The sequence below is a fragment of the Eurytemora carolleeae genome, unplaced genomic scaffold (assembly GCF_000591075.1).
Source record: "Eurytemora carolleeae unplaced genomic scaffold, Eaff_2.0 scaffold613, whole genome shotgun sequence".
Classification (NCBI taxonomy): Eukaryota; Metazoa; Arthropoda; class Copepoda; order Calanoida; family Temoridae; genus Eurytemora; species Eurytemora carolleeae.
In genome coordinates this window covers 69158-88403 of record NW_019396505.1, presented here as the reverse complement: position 1 = coordinate 88403, position 19246 = coordinate 69158, and the positions used below count along the sequence as shown (strand labels likewise).

Genomic DNA, 19246 nt, shown 5'->3' with positions numbered 1-19246 from the left:
AAAAAAATTGTAAATCCGCAAAAAAATCTATTATTGTTTTATTGAAGAAAAAATGCAGAAAGATTAAGAAACGTTTAAAATTTAAAATAGAGGTAGCTTAGTATTTTAATATTGATATAAATTGCTTATTTGTCAGTTGGAAGATCGTGGTGTAGCACTGCCCGGAAATAAACACCTTCTAAATAATTTTACCTCTCTGAATAATTTTTGAGGAAAGTTTAAAGTTTTAAAAAGTTATAATTAGAATACTAGAAACTTTGCTGACAACACAACATATTTTACCACCTGCAGAGCATATATTACTCCATATTTTACCTCCTACAGAGCATATATTACTCCATATTTTACCTCCTACAGAGCATATATTACTCCATATTTTACCACCTACAGAGCATATATTACTCCATATTTTACCTCCTACAGAGCATATATTACCCCATATTTTACCTCCTACAGAGCATATATTACTCCATATTTTACCTCCTACAGAGCATATATTACTCCATATTTTACCACCTACAGAGCATATATTACCCCATATTTTACCACCTACAGAGCATATATTACCGACTCTGAAGTATTGATTAAACACAAAAATGTCTAAAGATAGTTGAAAATCAGGAACATTTTAGTTATCATTTTGGTTTGCTTTTGATAAATGCATATATTTTCAACATTAAAATTTACGTTTTATTTAAAGTTGGATAAAGTTCGGTCCAGAAAAGAGACTTAAGGTTAATAAATGATAAAAAACTTTGTGCATAATGTGTATAATGCAGGTTTCTTTAGCCTAACTTACACTGACATAATGTTTAGTATCACGGGCAGCCGTAGTACATTTGAAATTCCGAACCGGGTCAACTTTTCCGGTCCCAGTTTGTACTGTACCTAGCTCTATGGACAGGACTAGCCAGTGCAGTGCAACAAGGTTGACGCGGTCAGACTTTATGCTTCATATAGGTTGAATTTACTTTTACTGAAGGGGCAGAGGTGCGTGATACTTATAAATAATAATCACTATCAATCCTTCAATCTAAGATTTTAGGCTTGATCTCCCTTCTGTTCAACTCCCAATGAATAGACCCAGCTTAAAAACTTACCTAAATTATATCTATAAGACCTTTGCTATTTCAAACTATGAATTCTGCTTAATCAATTATTGGGATTAGAAAACTAGAACTGCGGGAAAGTGTTGAATCCCTTTATATAAATTTATTTATCTGAAGAAGTTCTGGAAAAGAAAAATGAACCCGACAACTGAAGAGAAGAGGGAATAATTTAAATCTAATCTAGAACATTTTTGTGGAAAACTCAAGTTTCGAAGAAATAAAAATCTAATTAGAAAAAGTTTTCTGGCAAGTTTGAATTTTTAATTTTCATTTCACTAAGGTTAAAGTGAAAGATTGCCAAATAAAAATCATTTAATTCCAAAATTTTGAATTTTTATAACAGTAAAATTGAACATATTTGCCGCCCATTACACGTGGGAAATTTACAGCTGAAAATTAAAAACTTTTAACTGCCGTGTGAACACAAAGAGATTTTTTAAGATTCTAAAATTTCAATTACAATTTTCAACTTAAATTCTTATCCCTATGCTCTTAAACCTCAGAAGTATCAAAGGTTTGCGACTTTATGTTGCTATGATAAAAATTTGTGAAAAAAGACTCAAATGAAGTTTGTTCTGTTACCTGAATATTATGAATACTCTGAAGATAACGATGAATACTCCAAGCTCCAATTTTTCCATCATTTACAGCTTCTACAGCAGTCTCTGCAACACCTGCCAGGTCACCTCCACAGAATACCCAGGGTTCACTAAACAAGAAACAAAACAGATCAAACAGAAACTGAAAAGGTTAAAGAGACAGATTAGATAGAAACTAAAACGATTGTTTTAAAAAACGATCGTTTTTCGTTTTATGAAAGTTTAAAACAAGTAGTTCGTTTTCAAACGCGATCGGGTTTTTAATTTTCTGAAAACGAAACGATCGTTTTTAGTATAAACAAAAAAGAAATAAAAACGATCGTTTTACCGATTGTTTTTAAAAAACGATTAAAACCTTCTGCCCATTAGAACCACTCTTTAAACCTTTAACTGATCACGTTGTCGGACTTATCCTCATTAATCTACAGATTAATCTACTTTCTACTTATCCTCATTAATCTACAGATTAATCTACTTTCTACTTATCCTCATTAATCTACAGATTAATCTACTTTCTACTTATCCTCATTAATCTACAGATTAATCTACTTTCTACTTATCCTTATTAATCTACAGATTAATCTACTTTCTACTTATCCTCATTAATCTACAGATTAATCTACTTTCTACTTATCCTCATTAATCTACAGAAACACTTAGAAATGTTGAATACTTTGTTGGTAAACTATTTTATATTAAAAAATGTATATGCACTTTCTAGACATATGGTAGAAAATACATATTTTCTTTCAAATTCTGTTAAATCCCATTAGCGTAAAATATTCAGTATTTTCAAGGGACACAATTTACGATTAGTTGTGTTGAGTAAAAACTGTACACAACATATACCGAGCTTTAAAGGCATTTAATCGGTTTTTGATACATTTACACACAGAGATCACTGTACTGAAGGAATAATCAAAATTCTAACTGGTACTGATAAAAATAGGACCTTCTTTGCATGGAGGGTTATTTAAAACTAAGCTTGAAGTTTTGTGTTGTCAATCCCGGGTTCCAGACGGGCCGGAGGAGATAACTCATATTTAAAAAGTTCCACAGTGGATATCGAGCTCAAGTGCTGTGAATTAGCGCTACTTGAAACAACAGTTCTCAGTTTTGATCTAATGTTACTTGTCTGTAGAATTCTCACAGTAAATATCTTCAGTTAGTCCCAATCATCTGTATTATTTACATGGATGTATAATTACAACTTAATGCTTTTTAATTTAGTTTCTATGTAATGATGTATATTTCAGTTCAGGCCCAGTCCTAAAAACAATCCGCTGCATATTTTCACCTAAAAAGGTTACTTTTTAAAACAAATTTATATTTGCATAGAAAAGAGTAATAAATATTCTTGATTTCATTCTGTAACTTGAGATTTACTTTTCAAACATCATAAATAAATAAAATGTAAAAGTAAAAAAAATTGCAATTTAAACACCAAAGAATAAAAAATGTTTTTGTTCATTTCTTATTTTTTTTCTTAATCCGGACGATTTACTGACATACATTGTTTAGAAATGTTCTTGCAATTATATTAGGATTAATCTTCCATGATAAATTATAATATTGTGCTTTGGAAGGAGTTGTTAATCTATTGGTCCTGTTTGCAAATTTAATTATATTACAAAAAGGCTGGGTACAAGGTTCGAATTCGTGATTTATTTTTTTCTTGACACTTTTTTGTTTTATTATGTCTGTTGCCCAAATATGGCACTAAGCAAAAAGTAATTACATGCAAAAGCATGGAGCTTTGATTCCCTAAAGTAAAAAATTAATTTCTACATTTGAAAAATTCTAGAAATTTGACGGGACAAACTTGTAAGTTATCTAGGGTAGCAATACGAGAAATTAATTAGATTAGAGTTTATGCGGGCTTCAGATATGTTTATCAAGATAAACAGTGCATAAAGAGGAGGCAGTATAAATGTTTCTTTTTTAGAGAAAAGTCAGATAGCTTTTAATCTACAGTATTTACATCATTTTCCGGCGTCCGTTACTATGTAGAAATGATTTTCATTAATGCATTGTTATCAAAGGTGCATACTGGGCCGGACTATCATGAGTGTAAGGGTGATTGATTTGTAACTTTTTTAGAAATCAGCCAGCCGCCCACCTGAGGTCGCTGCGTTTTTACTTTAAAAAAAATATTGTAATATAAATATTTTAAAATCGTCCATAGGGTTGCGAATTGACGATTTAATATTGGAGAAATCGCCGTAGGGCATAAAAAAATATTTCAAAAAAATAAATGTGATACGTCATTTTCTTGGAAATTTCATGCTGAATTCAGATTCGAAAACATTTGTAAAGATGTTAAAATCTTAGGATGTTATGTCCAAATAAGGGTACTAAATTCCGGTTTTTTAACTTGTTAATGTATTTGATGAATTTTTTAGCTCTAACTCACTCAATTTTCAATTTTTTTAAAACACTTTTCAGATTTAAATTCAGCATTAAATTTACAAGAAAATTATGTATAACATGAAAATAAAAAACTAATTTTTTTTTGCGGCCTTACGGTTAATTCTCCGATATTAAATCGTCAACTCGCAATCCTATGGACGATTTTGATTTTTTTTTATTGCAATATTTTTGGTTTAATTTTGGATCGTTTTTAGAAGTAATTCAATATTGCTTCCAACATTTGTTTAAGTTTGCTTTTATTAAACTTTGCAATATCTTTTATAAAAATTGGAAAATTGCAACGTTTTTGGATCGTTTTAAACCATTTTTGGCACATATCTTCGGCCTGGGTCCAAATTTGACATGCTGAAAGAAAAAAAATGTTCAGAACAAAGATTAAAAAACGTTTGCTTCTCTTTGAATATTAAAAATGTTAACTCTGAAAGAAAATAAAGGGCAAAAACTTGAAAAAACGAGGAAAACGTGCAAAAACGAGGAAAACGTGCAAAAACGAGGAAAAACGTGCTAAAACGAGAGAAAAACGTGCTAAAACGAGAGAAAAACGTGCAAAAACTAGGGGAAAACGTGCAAAAACGGGTAAAACCGAGCAAAAAATTGCAAAAACGAGCGAAAAACGTGCAGACAAGTGAACACAATTGATAAGGGGTATATAGCCCCAAACTGTGTCCCCCTGAATAGTTTTTATTATTTTAGCCCCCTGGGCAAATTCCTGTATACGCCCCTGATTCTTGTATAAATTAATAATCAAAGTATTTAAAAGACATGCATACACCCCAATGTAATATTCATGTAAAAAACTTCAACATTTGTATATGTTGAAATTAAGGACATATTATGAATAATATATGCTTAAAGTTCCCAGAATGTATATTTGATATAGGAAGTATATAAAGAAGTGCACTAGGATAATAAAGTAGGAAAGAGCCTCTATAAATGTTGGTGATAAAACATCAACTGTTAACCAATCCAACCAATCCAAGTTATTCCTGCTTTTATTCAAGAAATTTCAAATATTCAAAAGATTTGCAACAAAATGTATGAATAAATTTTAGCCTTTGCATTGTGTATCTAAAAACTTTGTACTTAAAGCTTAATTTCTAGTGAACCTCCAAGAACAGATGATAATGCCCGATTCACAATTGTTACCTTTGAACCATTTCTCTGATAAATAATGTGGAAGATATTGTCGTTTTAACGCGATTTCTTTAGATAATTAATATATATATTCTTGGTGTAGAAATGCGCAAGTCACTTAAAAGCGCCCGTAGTAATCAGAATAATTTTTGTAATGACCAAACCCCGTTTTTAAGCATACGTGTGTTCTGTACAATGTGCAATTGTGCAATGTGCAATTGTGCAATTGTGCAATATGCATTCTACCTTGTTTCCATAGTATTAGTGTTGACCTCTGGGGTTCCCCATCTATTCAGTTTCAAAGGTGCCATAGCTTCTTTCACCTTAAAATACAGTCGTACATATTCATGACATGAAGACGACTTACAAATTTTGATTTATACAAAGCTTTTAAACTGTTTGAATACACAAATAACATGGAAACAGAGAGAAGTTGTCAATTAACAGCTTCTTTATGTTTACAATTAAAAAAAAGCTTGTTAGTAACCAAAACTGAAATAGAAAAGTCGTCTTCATTGTATTGATATAAACACCGACCACTGTAGTTAGTGTGCAAATATTTATCTCTGAGATGAGAGACATTTAATATACAAATCCCAATACTGGTAACAGGGTTCAATTTGTATTTGAACATTTTTTTAAATGTTTATAATTATATGTTTAAGTGTTCTGTTGCTAATTCCGTAAAACATGGAAGAAACTTCCCATTCAAAAGTAATAGAAAACCATTTTTTAAAGTAAAAGTACACTTTCAACCAATTTATGTAGATGTGTGAGCATAGGCGGTTTCAAGGGGGGGGTGGCAGTCCATTACCCCCCCCTGAGTGAAATTAGGGGGGGGTGTACCCCCCCCTGGATTTTTACAAATCATTTCTCATTTAAAGTATAGTTTTTATTTATTCTGTATAAATAATAAAGTTTACTTGAAAGTGACAATGAAAATAAACTTTATGAAATGATATCAATTATCATGTTCCTACATATTATATCTATCCAGCCTCCTCCATTAAATACATCCGTACTTTTCCGAGTACGCGGCATAACTCAGAATTATGCGCAATTAAAACCAAAACTTTGTGATTCAAATACTGCTCGCTCAATGCAGTGCTCTCACTAGTCACCAGTTTGGCAGTTTATAATGTGAAATATCTTTGATATTTTTTTTATATGAACGTCAACACTATATGGAAAATCAAAATTTATATGTTTTACTTTTAATTTACTGACATCATGACCATGAACTGAGACAAAATTTTTATCTTTGCATTTTCAGATAACATGAAACGAAACAACCCTAGTAGTAGTAACACCACGTCCACACAGTCTCAAAAGTCAATATTAGACTTTTTTTCTTCCAACCATGTTCAGCTTACCCCAGCTAAAAAACTAAGGTTCAATATATTTCACTTATCTATTACTTTAATTTTTAAATCTTTATCTTTCTATAATTTATTTAATTAAAGGGACTGTAAGCGTAATTTCAAGTGACCCTCCAAATCCCATACAAAGATAGCAATGCCCGATTCACAATGGTACCCTTAAAAGCTTTTTCTGATAAAATATGAATTAGATATCAATGTTTTTAATTTTGAAAACTGATCGTTTTTAATTGGGGCTTCTTTACAAAAGTGACTTGCGAATGGAACACCAATAGGAATTATCACAATTAAACACTTCATCTCAAGATTCTAGGTTTTATTTTGTATTTTTAGCTGAACCTTTTTTGACTTTCTAGCCTTAGAGCCCCCCCCCCCCTCTTGAATGTATTGAATATGCTTTTGATTTTAACATACTTGTGTCCTAGCATTCTTCCAGGTGTTCCACTCATCCTTATCTTTCTAGGCAAGAATTGGAAGACCTTGACTCTAACCCTGACGACCCTGATGCAGCTTTTTTAGGAGTGTAAACCATTTAAACATTTATGAAAATGTCACCTCCAAAAGTAAACCTTTTTTACTTTAATGACCAACATTTTTAGATNTCCCTCCAACATGCATGGTACCTTAAAAAACAGATTTAAGAAGCGAAAATGTACGAACGGTTTTCCTGTTTTTCGTGTATTATTCAGCTATAATTAATTTAGATTGCCAATAATCGACAAAAGTATTAAACCCGTTTTGACATAATTCAATTAGTCTTTAAAGTAAAAAATCCTTTTTAAAAAACTCAACAACAACGTATTTTTACAGAATTTTTTTAAACTGCAGAACTGATTTTGAAAATACGACATGGATTGACTGGAAGCAATTTATGATCGGACATATAAACAGACAAACTTGTAACTAATGCCTTACTCCTATAGTTCTTTAAGTATGTATCAATCCAGATCCAACTATCTCCATATTATTCTTAAGCATGTATCAAACCAGATACAACTCTCTGTATTATTCTTAAGTATGTATCAATCCAGATACAACTCTCTCTGTAATATTCTTAAGTATGTATCAATCCAGATACAACTCTCTTTGTATTCTTAAGTATTTATCAATCCAGATACAACTCTCTCTGTATTATTCTTAAGCATGTATCAATCCAGATACAAATCTCTCTGTATTCTTAAGTATGTATGATACAACTCTCTCAGTATTCTCAAGGATGTATTTATCGACACACAAAGCTATAGAACTCTATACTCTCTACCGAGCAATGGTATCTCTAACCGTCCGTAACCAGAGTCTATATTCAACTAACTATATTTGAGTATAAGGTACAGATAAAGAATAAACTGACCGATAATACAGTCAGGTTATTATAACATAATATATATATATATATATTTATAGGGTCAGGTTTCAAAGATATAGGGTTATTACTAATATTTATGACAGAGATTTTATAGATACGTACCTGAGGATCATATAATCCAGAACCAAATGCTGATATGATAAAATCACATTTAAGTCTAGTTGTCTGTTCTTCATCTTCTATCCACTTACCCGCATCATCCTTAAATAAATTCTTATCAGAATTGTTACTCATTAATTTTAAAACCAATAGATCTTGTGGCTCTCCCGCGTTACCCAATCAAAATTTGAGGCAAATCGTTCAAGGGGTTCCTGAGTATGATCGGACATACAGACATAAATATTCAAAGGTACATAAATATTAAAACCATATAAATATTTAAGAAACATGAATATCTTAATACTTAAAGGAAATTTTAATTAAATAGTGGCTTAACCTTACGTTACTTAAATGGGAAAAAATGAGCGTTGAAACTAAAGAATATTATTGCATAAACCTGAAACTATAATGACTATTATTAAACCTGTTCTGTTCTGTAGAACTCTATACCGCCCACCCTGCCGTTCTTCATGATCACTTTCTGGGGAGACAGAAATGGGATAAACTCACATTTTTCCTACATAAGAATTATTATTAGATATACATAGGGAAGAAGCATTCACCAGATTCATTTTACAGAAAATTTTAATGTTTTTAGACGTTTAAAGGATTTTACCACAATATTAGAAGGTTCTAACATTTTAAAACTTTTCATTCTGCAGAAGTTTGCTTTTATCAAACATGCAAATTTGTTACGCTAGAAAAAATATAAGGCAAAAACGATGGTTTTAAAACCTTTCAGTCTAAAAATATCAAAAGTTTCAGTGGCCATCGCTACGATATACACTGATACAATGCATACCCAGAAAAATCTAGAATAGGAAGTAACAGTCCATGATGAACATAAGTCACATCAATTGTGCAGTGTGAACAGACCCATTTCACATGATAAGTGATTTAAGAGCTTGCTATATTAAAGCTATTTGCTTGGTAACAACTTCAAATGCACGTTAGTATTGCTGTAAATACGTCTTCGTATTCTACAGCTTTCTGGTTATTGGAATCATTCTGTAATGGAAAACAATATACAACCTTTATTCACTTGTAGTTTTTTTTTAGATTTTGTGAAGCTATAAATAAGTTATATGAAAAAATTAAATATATTAAACTTTCTTTATTTTTTTATGCTTACTGGCATTACGTTTTGAAAGTTTTGCTCCAGTTGCTCTTTTATGCTTTAAATTTCAATATCAAAATCAAACAACGTTTTTTCTTAAAATTGAAAAAAATCAAAATTCAAAAATTGAAGGTTTCCATAAAAACAATTTTTAAGATCAGAATTTTGTTGTCTTTTTTTCTATTCATTTTCAATGGAAAAAGATTAAAGTTTAAAAAGGTTGTGCTCTTGCATTCAGTAAGAACCATAATACTCTGGAATGGGAAGACGACTCTTAGACTCAAGTTATGACATTAAATAGTGCAGTGAATTGAACAAACCTGTTTTGCAAGTTCAGCTTCTTCAGGAACAGCCCTAATATTAATAAAACCTTTTCTGAAGACAACAAACACCCTCTTAGCACCACACCTCAGAGCTGAAAAAAAATTAAGTTTTCTTAATTTATTAAGTATTTGAATTGACTGGCGTTGCCCGTAGAATTTTTCAAAAATCAAATTTTGAAAAAAATCGATGTAAAAAAATCTAAATTTCGATCTTTGAAAAAGAAAAATCAATTTTTTTAGTCTATGTAACCCCCGGGGTACTCAAGGGTTACCTAAAAAAATGTCAGCTTATTCGGTCGAGCCATTGGGCCATTTTTGGGGGCCTTCTCTGGGTCCCCCATGTGTGTTCAGATTTATGTAAAATCGGATTCGAATTTCTGACCCCCTAAACCATTATACATGTCATGGCAAAGAAATTTTTCAGGTCACGCAATTGGTCTGTATTTTGGGTCGATTTGGAAAACAAGGGTATGTAAATTAGTTCCATAATTCAGTATTCTAGATAATACAATCCTAAATTTAAAAAAACTTTAATCTAAACCTTACATGGACCTTTACACGAACCTGTACAGGGACTAATGGTTCTAGGGATTCGCTTTGCAAGACTAGTGGTTCTAGGAATTCACTATACCGGCTTGTGGGACAAGTGTTCTAGTACAGGTTCATGTCCAGGTTCATGTCCAGGTTCATGTACAGGTTCATGTACAGGTTCATGTACAGGTTCATGTACATGTTAATGTACTGGTTCATGTACAGGTTCATGTACAGGTTCATGTACAGATTCATGTACAGGTTCATGTACAGGTTCATGTACAGGTTCATGTACAGGTTCATGTACAGGTTCATGAAGAGGTTCATGTACAGGTTCATGTACAGGTTCATGTACAGGTTCATGTACAGGTTTATGTACAGGTTAATGGACAGGTTCATGGACAGGTTCATGTACAGGTTCATGTACAGGATGATGTACAGGATGATGTACAGGATCATGTACAGGTTCGTGTACAGGTTCATGTACAGGATCATGTACAGGATCATGTACAGGTTCGTGTATAGGATCATGTACAGGATCATGTAAGGTACGTGTACAGGATCATGTACAGGTTCATGTACAGGTTCATGTACAGGATCACGTACAGGTTCATGTACAGGATCATGTACAGGTTCGTGTACAGGATCATGTACAGGATCCGCAAGCAGGTATAGTAAATCCCTAAAACCATTAGTAACGCAAGCCGGTATAGTGAATCTCTAAAACCACTAGTCCCGCAAGCTGGTATAATGAATCCCTAGAACCACTAGTCCTGCAAGCCAGCATAGTGAATCTCTAGATCCACTAGTCCCGCAAACCGGTCGCGGTATAGTGAATCCATAGAACCACTAGTCACGCAAGCCAGTATAGTGAATACCTAGAACCATAGTCCAGCAAGCCGGTATAGTGAATACCTAGAACCATAGTCCAGCAAGCTGGTATAATGAATCCCTAGAACCACTAGTCCTGCAAGCCGGTATAGTGAATCCCTAGAACCACTAGTCCCGCAAGCTGGTATAATGAATCCCTAGAACCACTAGTCCTGCAAGCCAGTATTGTGAATCCCTAGAACCACTAATCCTGCAAGCTGGTATAATGATTCCCTAGAACCACTAGTCCTGCAAGCCGGTATAGTGAATCCCTAGAACCACTAGTCCCGCAAGCCGGTCGCAGTATAGTAAATCCCTAGAACCACTAGTCTTGCAAGCTGGTATAATGAATCCCTAGAACCACTAGTCCCGCAAGCTGGTATAATGAATCCCTAGAACCACTAGTCCTGCAAGCCGATATAGTGAATCCCTAGAACCACTAGTCTTGCAAGCTGGTATAATGAATCCCTAGAACCACTAGTCCTGCAAGCTGGAATAATGAATCCCTAGAACCACTAGCCCTGCAAGCTGGTATAATGAATCCCTAGATCCACTAGTCCTGCAAGCCGGTATTGTGAATCCCTAGAACCACTAGTCCTGCAAGCCGGTATTGTGAATCCCTAGAACCACTAGTCCTGCAAGCTGGTATAATGAATCCCTAGAACCACTAGTCCTGCAAGCTGGTATAGTGAATCCCTAGAACAACTAGTCTTGCAAGCCGATATAGTGAATCCCTAGAACAACTAGTCTTGCAAGCCGATATAGTGAATCCCTAGAACCATTAGTCCCGCAAGCTGGTATAGTGAATCCCTAAAACCACTAGTCCCGCAAGCTGGTATAATGAATCCCTAGAACCACTAGTCCTGCAAGCCGGTATTGTGAATCCCTAGAACCACTAGTCCTGCAAGCTGGTATAATGAATCCCAAGAACCACTAGTCCTGCAAGCCGGTATTGTGAATCCCTAGAACCACTAGTCCTGCAAGCTGGTATAATGAATCCCTAGAACCACTGGTCCTGCAAGCCGGTATTGTGAGTCCCTAGAACCACTAGTCCTGCAAGCTGGTATAGTGAATCCCTAGAACCTCTAGTCCCGCAAGCCGGTATAATGAATCCCTAGCACCACTAGTCCTGCAAGCCGGTATAGTGAATCCCTAGAACCACTAGTCCTGCAAGCTGGTATTGTGAATCCCAAGAACCACTAGTCCTGCAAGCTGGTATAATGAATCCCAAGAACCACTAGTCCTGCAAGCTGGTATTGTGAATCCCAAGAACCACTAGTCCTGCAAGCTGGTATAATGAATCCCAAGAACCACTAGTCCTGCAAGCTGGTATTGTGAATCCCTAGATTTCATTCTAAATACAAATGCTAAATGTTGCAACTTTCTGCACTGCAACAGAAGAAATAGTGTAATTTTTAAAAACAAATAAAATATGTTTTGTAGGCAAACTAATCATTTATAAAGTCTGCAATTTATATCAAACTAATGTTTTATGTAATTTTACAACCGTCGCTACGAAGAATTAACATTTAAAAAAACGTTGGTTCTGAGCATTACCATAAAAGAGCCAAGAGTACGTTGTCACTAATATTATGCGTGAAATCAATTGAGCCATTTAATTAAAGGGGCTGTAAGCTTAAGTTCATGTGACCCTTCATGCAAAAATGGCAATGCCTGATCCCCGATGTACCCTTGTATGTTTTTGCTAAATTAAAAATGTCTATTTCATTTCACGTTTCTATAGGTACAGTTGCTTACGCATTATAATGGGGAAATTCACAGAAATAAACACTTTTCAAGTTGGGAAAACGACATCATATTCCACAATTTTTATCAGATTATAGTTCAAGTCTAACGTTGTGAATCGGGCAATGCTATTTTTGCTTCACGGAGAGTCAATTGAAATTATACACTGTCCCTTCAACAGTACCCGAAGTTGCACAGTCGAATGCAGTATCTCCAGCACCTAGCACAATAACATTCCCCCATATTTCAGGCAGCTGGCTCTTACAGGCACACATTCCAGGCTTGGAGGCACGGGATACCTAGACAGTAATGTAGTGAAATAGCAGCTTCGTAGCTTAGTGAGTAGCGTCATTTTGATAACAGTATGTAGGGCGGTGGTTCAAACCCTCCTTCCAAGATTGCTAATAAAATCGCAATTTAGCAATAAACACCTTGCTTGCTCCCAGCATTAAGTCCGATGGTATAAATAACAGTCGTTATCGGATGCTGAATGACATAACATGCACCTACCAACACTCAAATCGGCCAGGGTGATGTAATAACTGAGCAAATCCATTCATTATGTGGCCAATTCAAATCTTCTTTATTTTCCTTGTTTATATACGCTAATATGATTTTATGGATACAACAACAACAACAGCAGTCACTTACTGGCTTTTCCCCCCTATTTTCTGATAAAAACATGCTTCTCAAAATTGATTAAGAAAATATAATTTCCTTCTGTTGTTCTGTTCTGTTGTTTTTAATAAAGCATTGTTTTTCAGTTTCAACATTTTTAAATTCTTGGTAAACAATCTTGTAAAAAAAGCCTTTTGCACAACAAGGTATTTAAAAAACGACTTTGAATACTTTAAAAACTTTTTTATATCATTTTATCTTAATTTTTATTTACTGAATTAACATAACATTAATGCCCAAATGCGTCCTGTGACATGAGTTCAAAGACAAGAAAAGTTGCACATTAAGTGAAAAGAATTTCATTTCGAATTAAACATTTTTGACACCCTACCACCCTTATAGGAATGATTAAAATATCAACTTAAATGAGTAATTATTAAATAATATAGATAATAAAGGTTCATAAACTGTTTAATTTAGAAGAAAACCATGATTCCTCAGAATATTTCAACATTGCTCAGATTTCCTAGGTTTTCAAAATTATTTTTATGGTTTTCTCCCTTAGTACGATACCTGAGGCAGGAAGGATTTCGATGTATAGTATCCCATATTCTCAGTTAAACCAGTAAATATAGGAATAGTTTTAGGTTCAGGGTTTCCAATACCTAGAACATTATAATCAAATACCTTATGTCTGAAATTAATTAAGCAATTACAAGAGCACATGCAAGAGTAATACGGAACGAAGCCATGTGTGCAAAACAAAGAACACACATATAGAGTCTACGAACACGGTTTCTACTGTCTATACAAAATTCTGGTAATCGATAATATATTAGTGGTTAATTGGGCGTCAAACAAAACTTTGATTTCAAAATTTAACCAAGAACATGAGGGATATTGCATAACAAGTAAGAGAATTTGAGAACAAAAAGTGTAGTGTATAGAATTATGTACAGCTAGAACAGTGAGTGTTACAGGGTGTGTGCCAAATGCTTTGAATCATATAGTTTTAGGCAACGATTTCTGAAATATCTGCCTTTTACGTCGTTAATTATATTGAGACAGTTAATAAACGGTAGCTTTCGTTAAAAAAACGGAAAATACCGTTAACGAAATAAACGTTCCGTTATTTGCTAAAAATCGAACGGCTTCCTCAACAAACGACTAGAAAAAAGGCAAAACGTGCCCAGATCTAACTATGCATTTATTCTATGTAGATATGTAAGCACTATAATCAATTTCTTGTTTAGTTACCAATAAAGACTGCAGCAAATCCGTCATTCTTGAGTTTAAGCAAAGTAAGATCTGAATTATGGAGCATTCTTCCAGTCTCAATCTTCAAACAAGAAAAAAAGATTATTTATGTATTATGCTTAAATATAGAGATTAAGAAAAAGTACAGATTCAATAATTTTATTTGTACAGTTTAATAATTAATCTAAGATTTTGCAGATTCTTTTGTTTTATATATGGGATTTTGTTTTTTAAATTTATCGAAAATATTTTTCTATACACGCAATTCAATAAATAGAAAAGTTGAAATTTTGGTTCCTCAAAGCTGCAAATTCACAGTCTCCACTTTTTTCACGAAAAGAAGTTATCTGTCGTTATCTTCATCTTTAAGGGAGTGTAAGCGTGACTTAAAGGGACCCTTTATGCAAGGATGGCAATGTCCGATTCACAACATTACTATTAAAACCTTAATCTAAACTTAATTGCTTCTTATAAGCAAGAAATGCATGTGCAAATCCCTTATGCAGAGAAACCGAAAATGAAATGAAAAATTTTAAGAAACAAAAACATGAATTTATAATTTATGTTTTATATGACAAAGCTTTTCAGGGTATCGTTGTAAATCGGGCATTGTCATCTTTGCATGGAAAGTCGCATGAAATTACGCTTTCAGTCCCTTTAAAAACTATTAAATAACATGGCTTATGGACCAACAGTTCTAAACACAAGTTATTGAAAATATCAAAATGATTCTTATGAACCAAGGTACTTGGCATTATTATCAAAATATCAAAATTAAATTCTTATGAACCAAGGTACTTGGCATTATTTGAAGAATAGCATTACATCACACGATGGAGCTCTCCTATATGCCGAGTCCATTAGCGCCTGATCCAAGCATGGTTCAGTCATGTGTTTGTTGTCTATTCTGAACCAATAAAGATAGTATGGCGGTAACATATATCATTCTATCTATCTCATTATCCAATTAGAGATATAAATCCTTCATTCGGCGCTATCAGGGTGCAGGGCCGCTACAAGCCTCTGTATCCACAGATTAGTATTTTAAAGAACCAAGCGCTACACCCTAAAGGTTAGAATAGATATAGATAAAAGCAATAAATAACATTATTCAAAGAAAATATTTAATCTAAATAGTTATGCAGTGTTAACTTTATTATCCAAGAAAACATTTTTTTTTTCTAAAACATTTATGCATAAATTCTATAATATCTATTCTAATATCTATTTTTAGTGCGTCTCAAATCCCCATAAACCGGTTTCAATTGAGCGCCGGCTTAAATCTTGAAAAATTTAATACAATTTTAAGTGAAACCAACCATATTTGAGCCCCGGCTTAAATTTCAGCCGCGCGACTCAAAATCGTTAAATTTGGCCTCAGGTCATTTTAAATATTCAAATGCGAATCCAGAGGCTCGGAGACGATTTGGCGAGGCTCATGGCGTCCCTGCACCCACTCCTTAATCACTCCGGCTTAGCTAAAATATTAAATTTTTGAGAGGGATACAAATTAATCTTGATAATTAATCTAGTTATATCCTAAGTTCACTTTATTCCCCTAACCATGCAAAATCTTTAATTCCACGCTCACCTTGACTCCGACATCTTTCATCAAATCTATCTCAAAGTTGACAACATCGTAGGGTAGCCTGAACAATATTTATTCAGGATAATTTGATTTACATCAAAAGCGTAAAAGTTTATTGATAGAACAATTAATTTCTTTATAAAAGGTTAAAAATCTTCTAACATTTGAAATACTTAAAGTATTAAGTGTATCTTGGGGCATTCATTATAGGTAACCTAATTTTAGATGTTTATAGGTACTTTCCCAAAGGATTATTCCTAAGAAGTAACTTCCCAAATGTGCAATTTCCCAAGCGGCAACTTCCCAAGTCTGTCCTCGCCGAAGCGTTCGGCCCCGGCATGTTCTGGCCGAGGCGCTTGACCTCCTAGCTCATCCTAGCCGCAGCGCTCAGCCACCATTGCAGCCAGCGGCGCCTCAAAGGGCCTTAATTAACCTTTGGAAAGTTACCGGTTGGGAAATAGCTCATTTGGAAAGTTGCAATTTGGGAAATTGTCACTTGGGAAGTTGCCACTTAAGAAAAATCCTTTAGGAAAGTACCTAACACCTAAGTTTAGCAATGTCTTTTTTAAAACATAACAAAATTGGTCCTACCATTTTTCAAATGTTTTTTTTTTCAAAAATGCCAGAGATACCATTGAAGAATCTGGTTAAATTTCTAATTTATTGAAATTGTTTCCGTATCCAATAAACGCCAAAGTTTTGAAAATCCACGAAAAAAATAATGAATCCTAGACATTTTTTATTGTTTTATAATGTACGAAAAGACAATGCATTCACACTTATAAAGCCACAATAAAAGTTAAAAAACAGAAGCCTAGAATAAAAGAATTAATTAAACAATTAATATGAATTTGCCGTATATTACCTATATGCTGGTAGCTCTGATGTATTGAGTCCTCCGAAATAATCTTCTTTCTCAAATATTGTAATATTTTGATATCCCAGTCTTCCTACATCATTCATATTGATATTCACAAATATACAAAATTACAATAAGTTAGCAAAAGTATATTTTGTATTTTTTCGTGAGCTTTTCGTGCAAATCCATCATACACAGACTTAACCCTAAACAGGCTGGGGAAGGGGTGCGTTTGGCGTCCCCCCTGTAGTTCTTTTTGTCCTAGTACTCTTATTTTTGACACTATCACCAAGAAATTTTGTGACTTTTAATGAATAGTAATTTAAAGGATTTTTTTTTATTTATAGGGTAGGGTCCGGTCTGTGGAAAAAAATCTAAAATAGCTGTAATATAGATCTAAAAACTATATTTTTAATTTTGATATTTGTTTAAAACAAAAAATATTTTTTTTCTCATTTTTTAATCTTTTTTATGCATTTTTTCAACCCTCCCTAGCACCCAATTTTTTTTACTTTGAGCTGGCCTTGAAAAATTGGGCAATGAACATGCATTTCAACCCTATAACTATTCTATAGGGCCTTTTTCTTGAGGGGGGGAAGCGCCAAACGCCCCCCCCCGGATTCAGACCCCCCAGCCATTAGGGTTGATAATTGCGCAATGCATCCCCCCTATTTACTAGTTAATTATTAATTAGCAGTTAGCTTCTAATGAGAAGTACTTAGCCAATACATTGAAAAAAATGCAATTATATTAAGTTATACAACATTTAATTAGGAAATAATTACTTACTATTTTTTTAAAGCTTGTCTTAAAAATATTATACAGTTAAGAGCTATATTTGTTTCATGTATTTCAGCCTTTCAGGGCTAGTCATTTCCTCGATCCGACAAAAAATAAATTTAAAGATTTTTCATTACCGACCAAAACGTTTCAACACCGAAATATTGATTATGTTTATGTTAATTACACATATCCCTCTGAACTGAGAGCGTAAATACAAGACAGCTTCAAATTCAATTTATATAAATTCTGTCGGTGTCTTATATAAGAATTTAATTGTAGTTAAAAGCATCCTTAAAATAAAATTTCCTCAACGATTTTAAGTTTAGATAGTTAAAAATCATAATAAGTTTAATATAATTACAATTATGAAAATAATAATAAAATTTGTAAAATGCAATATTTGAAATTCTGAAAATTTAAACTGGGAGGAAAATCTATCTGAGTACAAAATTATTTGGCGGAAAATGATAAAATGTTCTTCGATTATTAGAGTTTTAAACCTCAGTGTTAAATCCTTAACATTGGCAGACTGGATAAGAATCGGAATTACAAAAATCATTTAAAAATCAAGTAAAACATAAAAAAAAACTATAAAAAGGCCAAATATTAAAATTAAGTGTCATTGATTGATTTTTCTCTGTATTAAAAGTAGTTTAATCCTGTGTCCGAATTTAATGAATTTAAGCCACGTCTTAACTCCCCCAAAAATGCGGTTTTAATTGACCGCCGGCTTAAATCTTGAAAAATTTAATACAAATTTAAGTGGAACCAACCATATTTGAGCGGCGGCTTAAATTTAAACCGCGGCTTAAATTCTTTAAATTCGGCCTCTGGTTGGGTGGCTAGAATTGAATTAAGTGAATTAGAGTTATCTACTGCCGGGTCTATTTGAACCGCCGATTTAGAGTTAATAATTAAGAAAGGATTTGAATCAGTGATTCAAATTTGAACTGGCGCAGCTGTAGGTAGTTCGTTAAATCTGGGCTAAGAACACTTTGTGCAGTGAAATATTCAAACACGTTCTAAAACGTTAATTAATAAAATACATATTAGCCTGCACAATATCTAAATTTTCTAATCCAATATCTTTGAAATGTGATGATGGAAACCTTCAACATTTCATTTTATTATTGTTTTAATAACAAATGATCAGAAATGTTTAGAAAACTAAATCTTCGAAAGGAACATGGAAGTAATTAGAGTGTAGTTAAACCATTTTGAAGTTTAATGCCTCAGGATTTAAAAAACTAAACAAATATATATCATGATTTATGAACATAAACATACAGTTTAAATAGAACCCTATCTTATATTTCAATTTGGTTTTAAAAGTTTGTAGATCATATTAAGATAAATTGAATTTAGAGAATGGAAAACCTGTCAGACATTTTTATTCAAAGATATTTTTCCTCAAACCCGCTAAAAAGGAATTGCTTTT

General features: G+C 33.2%; 1 protein-coding gene across 1 annotated transcript in view; it reads right to left on the bottom strand.

Moving 5' to 3' along the window:
• LOC111704528 (dihydropyrimidine dehydrogenase [NADP(+)]) overlaps window positions 1-19246 on the bottom strand; it is a 51866-nt gene that overhangs the window by 31270 nt on the left and 1350 nt on the right. Inside the window, exons 3-12 of the mRNA XM_023476783.1 lie at window positions 17032-17116; window positions 16170-16227; window positions 14579-14660; window positions 13895-13986; window positions 12888-13002; window positions 9554-9648; window positions 8541-8633; window positions 8120-8218; window positions 5519-5595; window positions 1692-1818 (exon numbers count right to left, since the gene is read on the bottom strand). Of these exons, the coding sequence (XP_023332551.1) occupies window positions 1692-1818; window positions 5519-5595; window positions 8120-8218; window positions 8541-8633; window positions 9554-9648; window positions 12888-13002; window positions 13895-13986; window positions 14579-14660; window positions 16170-16227; window positions 17032-17116 (923 nt within the window). The remainder of the gene's footprint in view (window positions 1-1691; window positions 1819-5518; window positions 5596-8119; window positions 8219-8540; window positions 8634-9553; window positions 9649-12887; window positions 13003-13894; window positions 13987-14578; window positions 14661-16169; window positions 16228-17031; window positions 17117-19246) is intronic.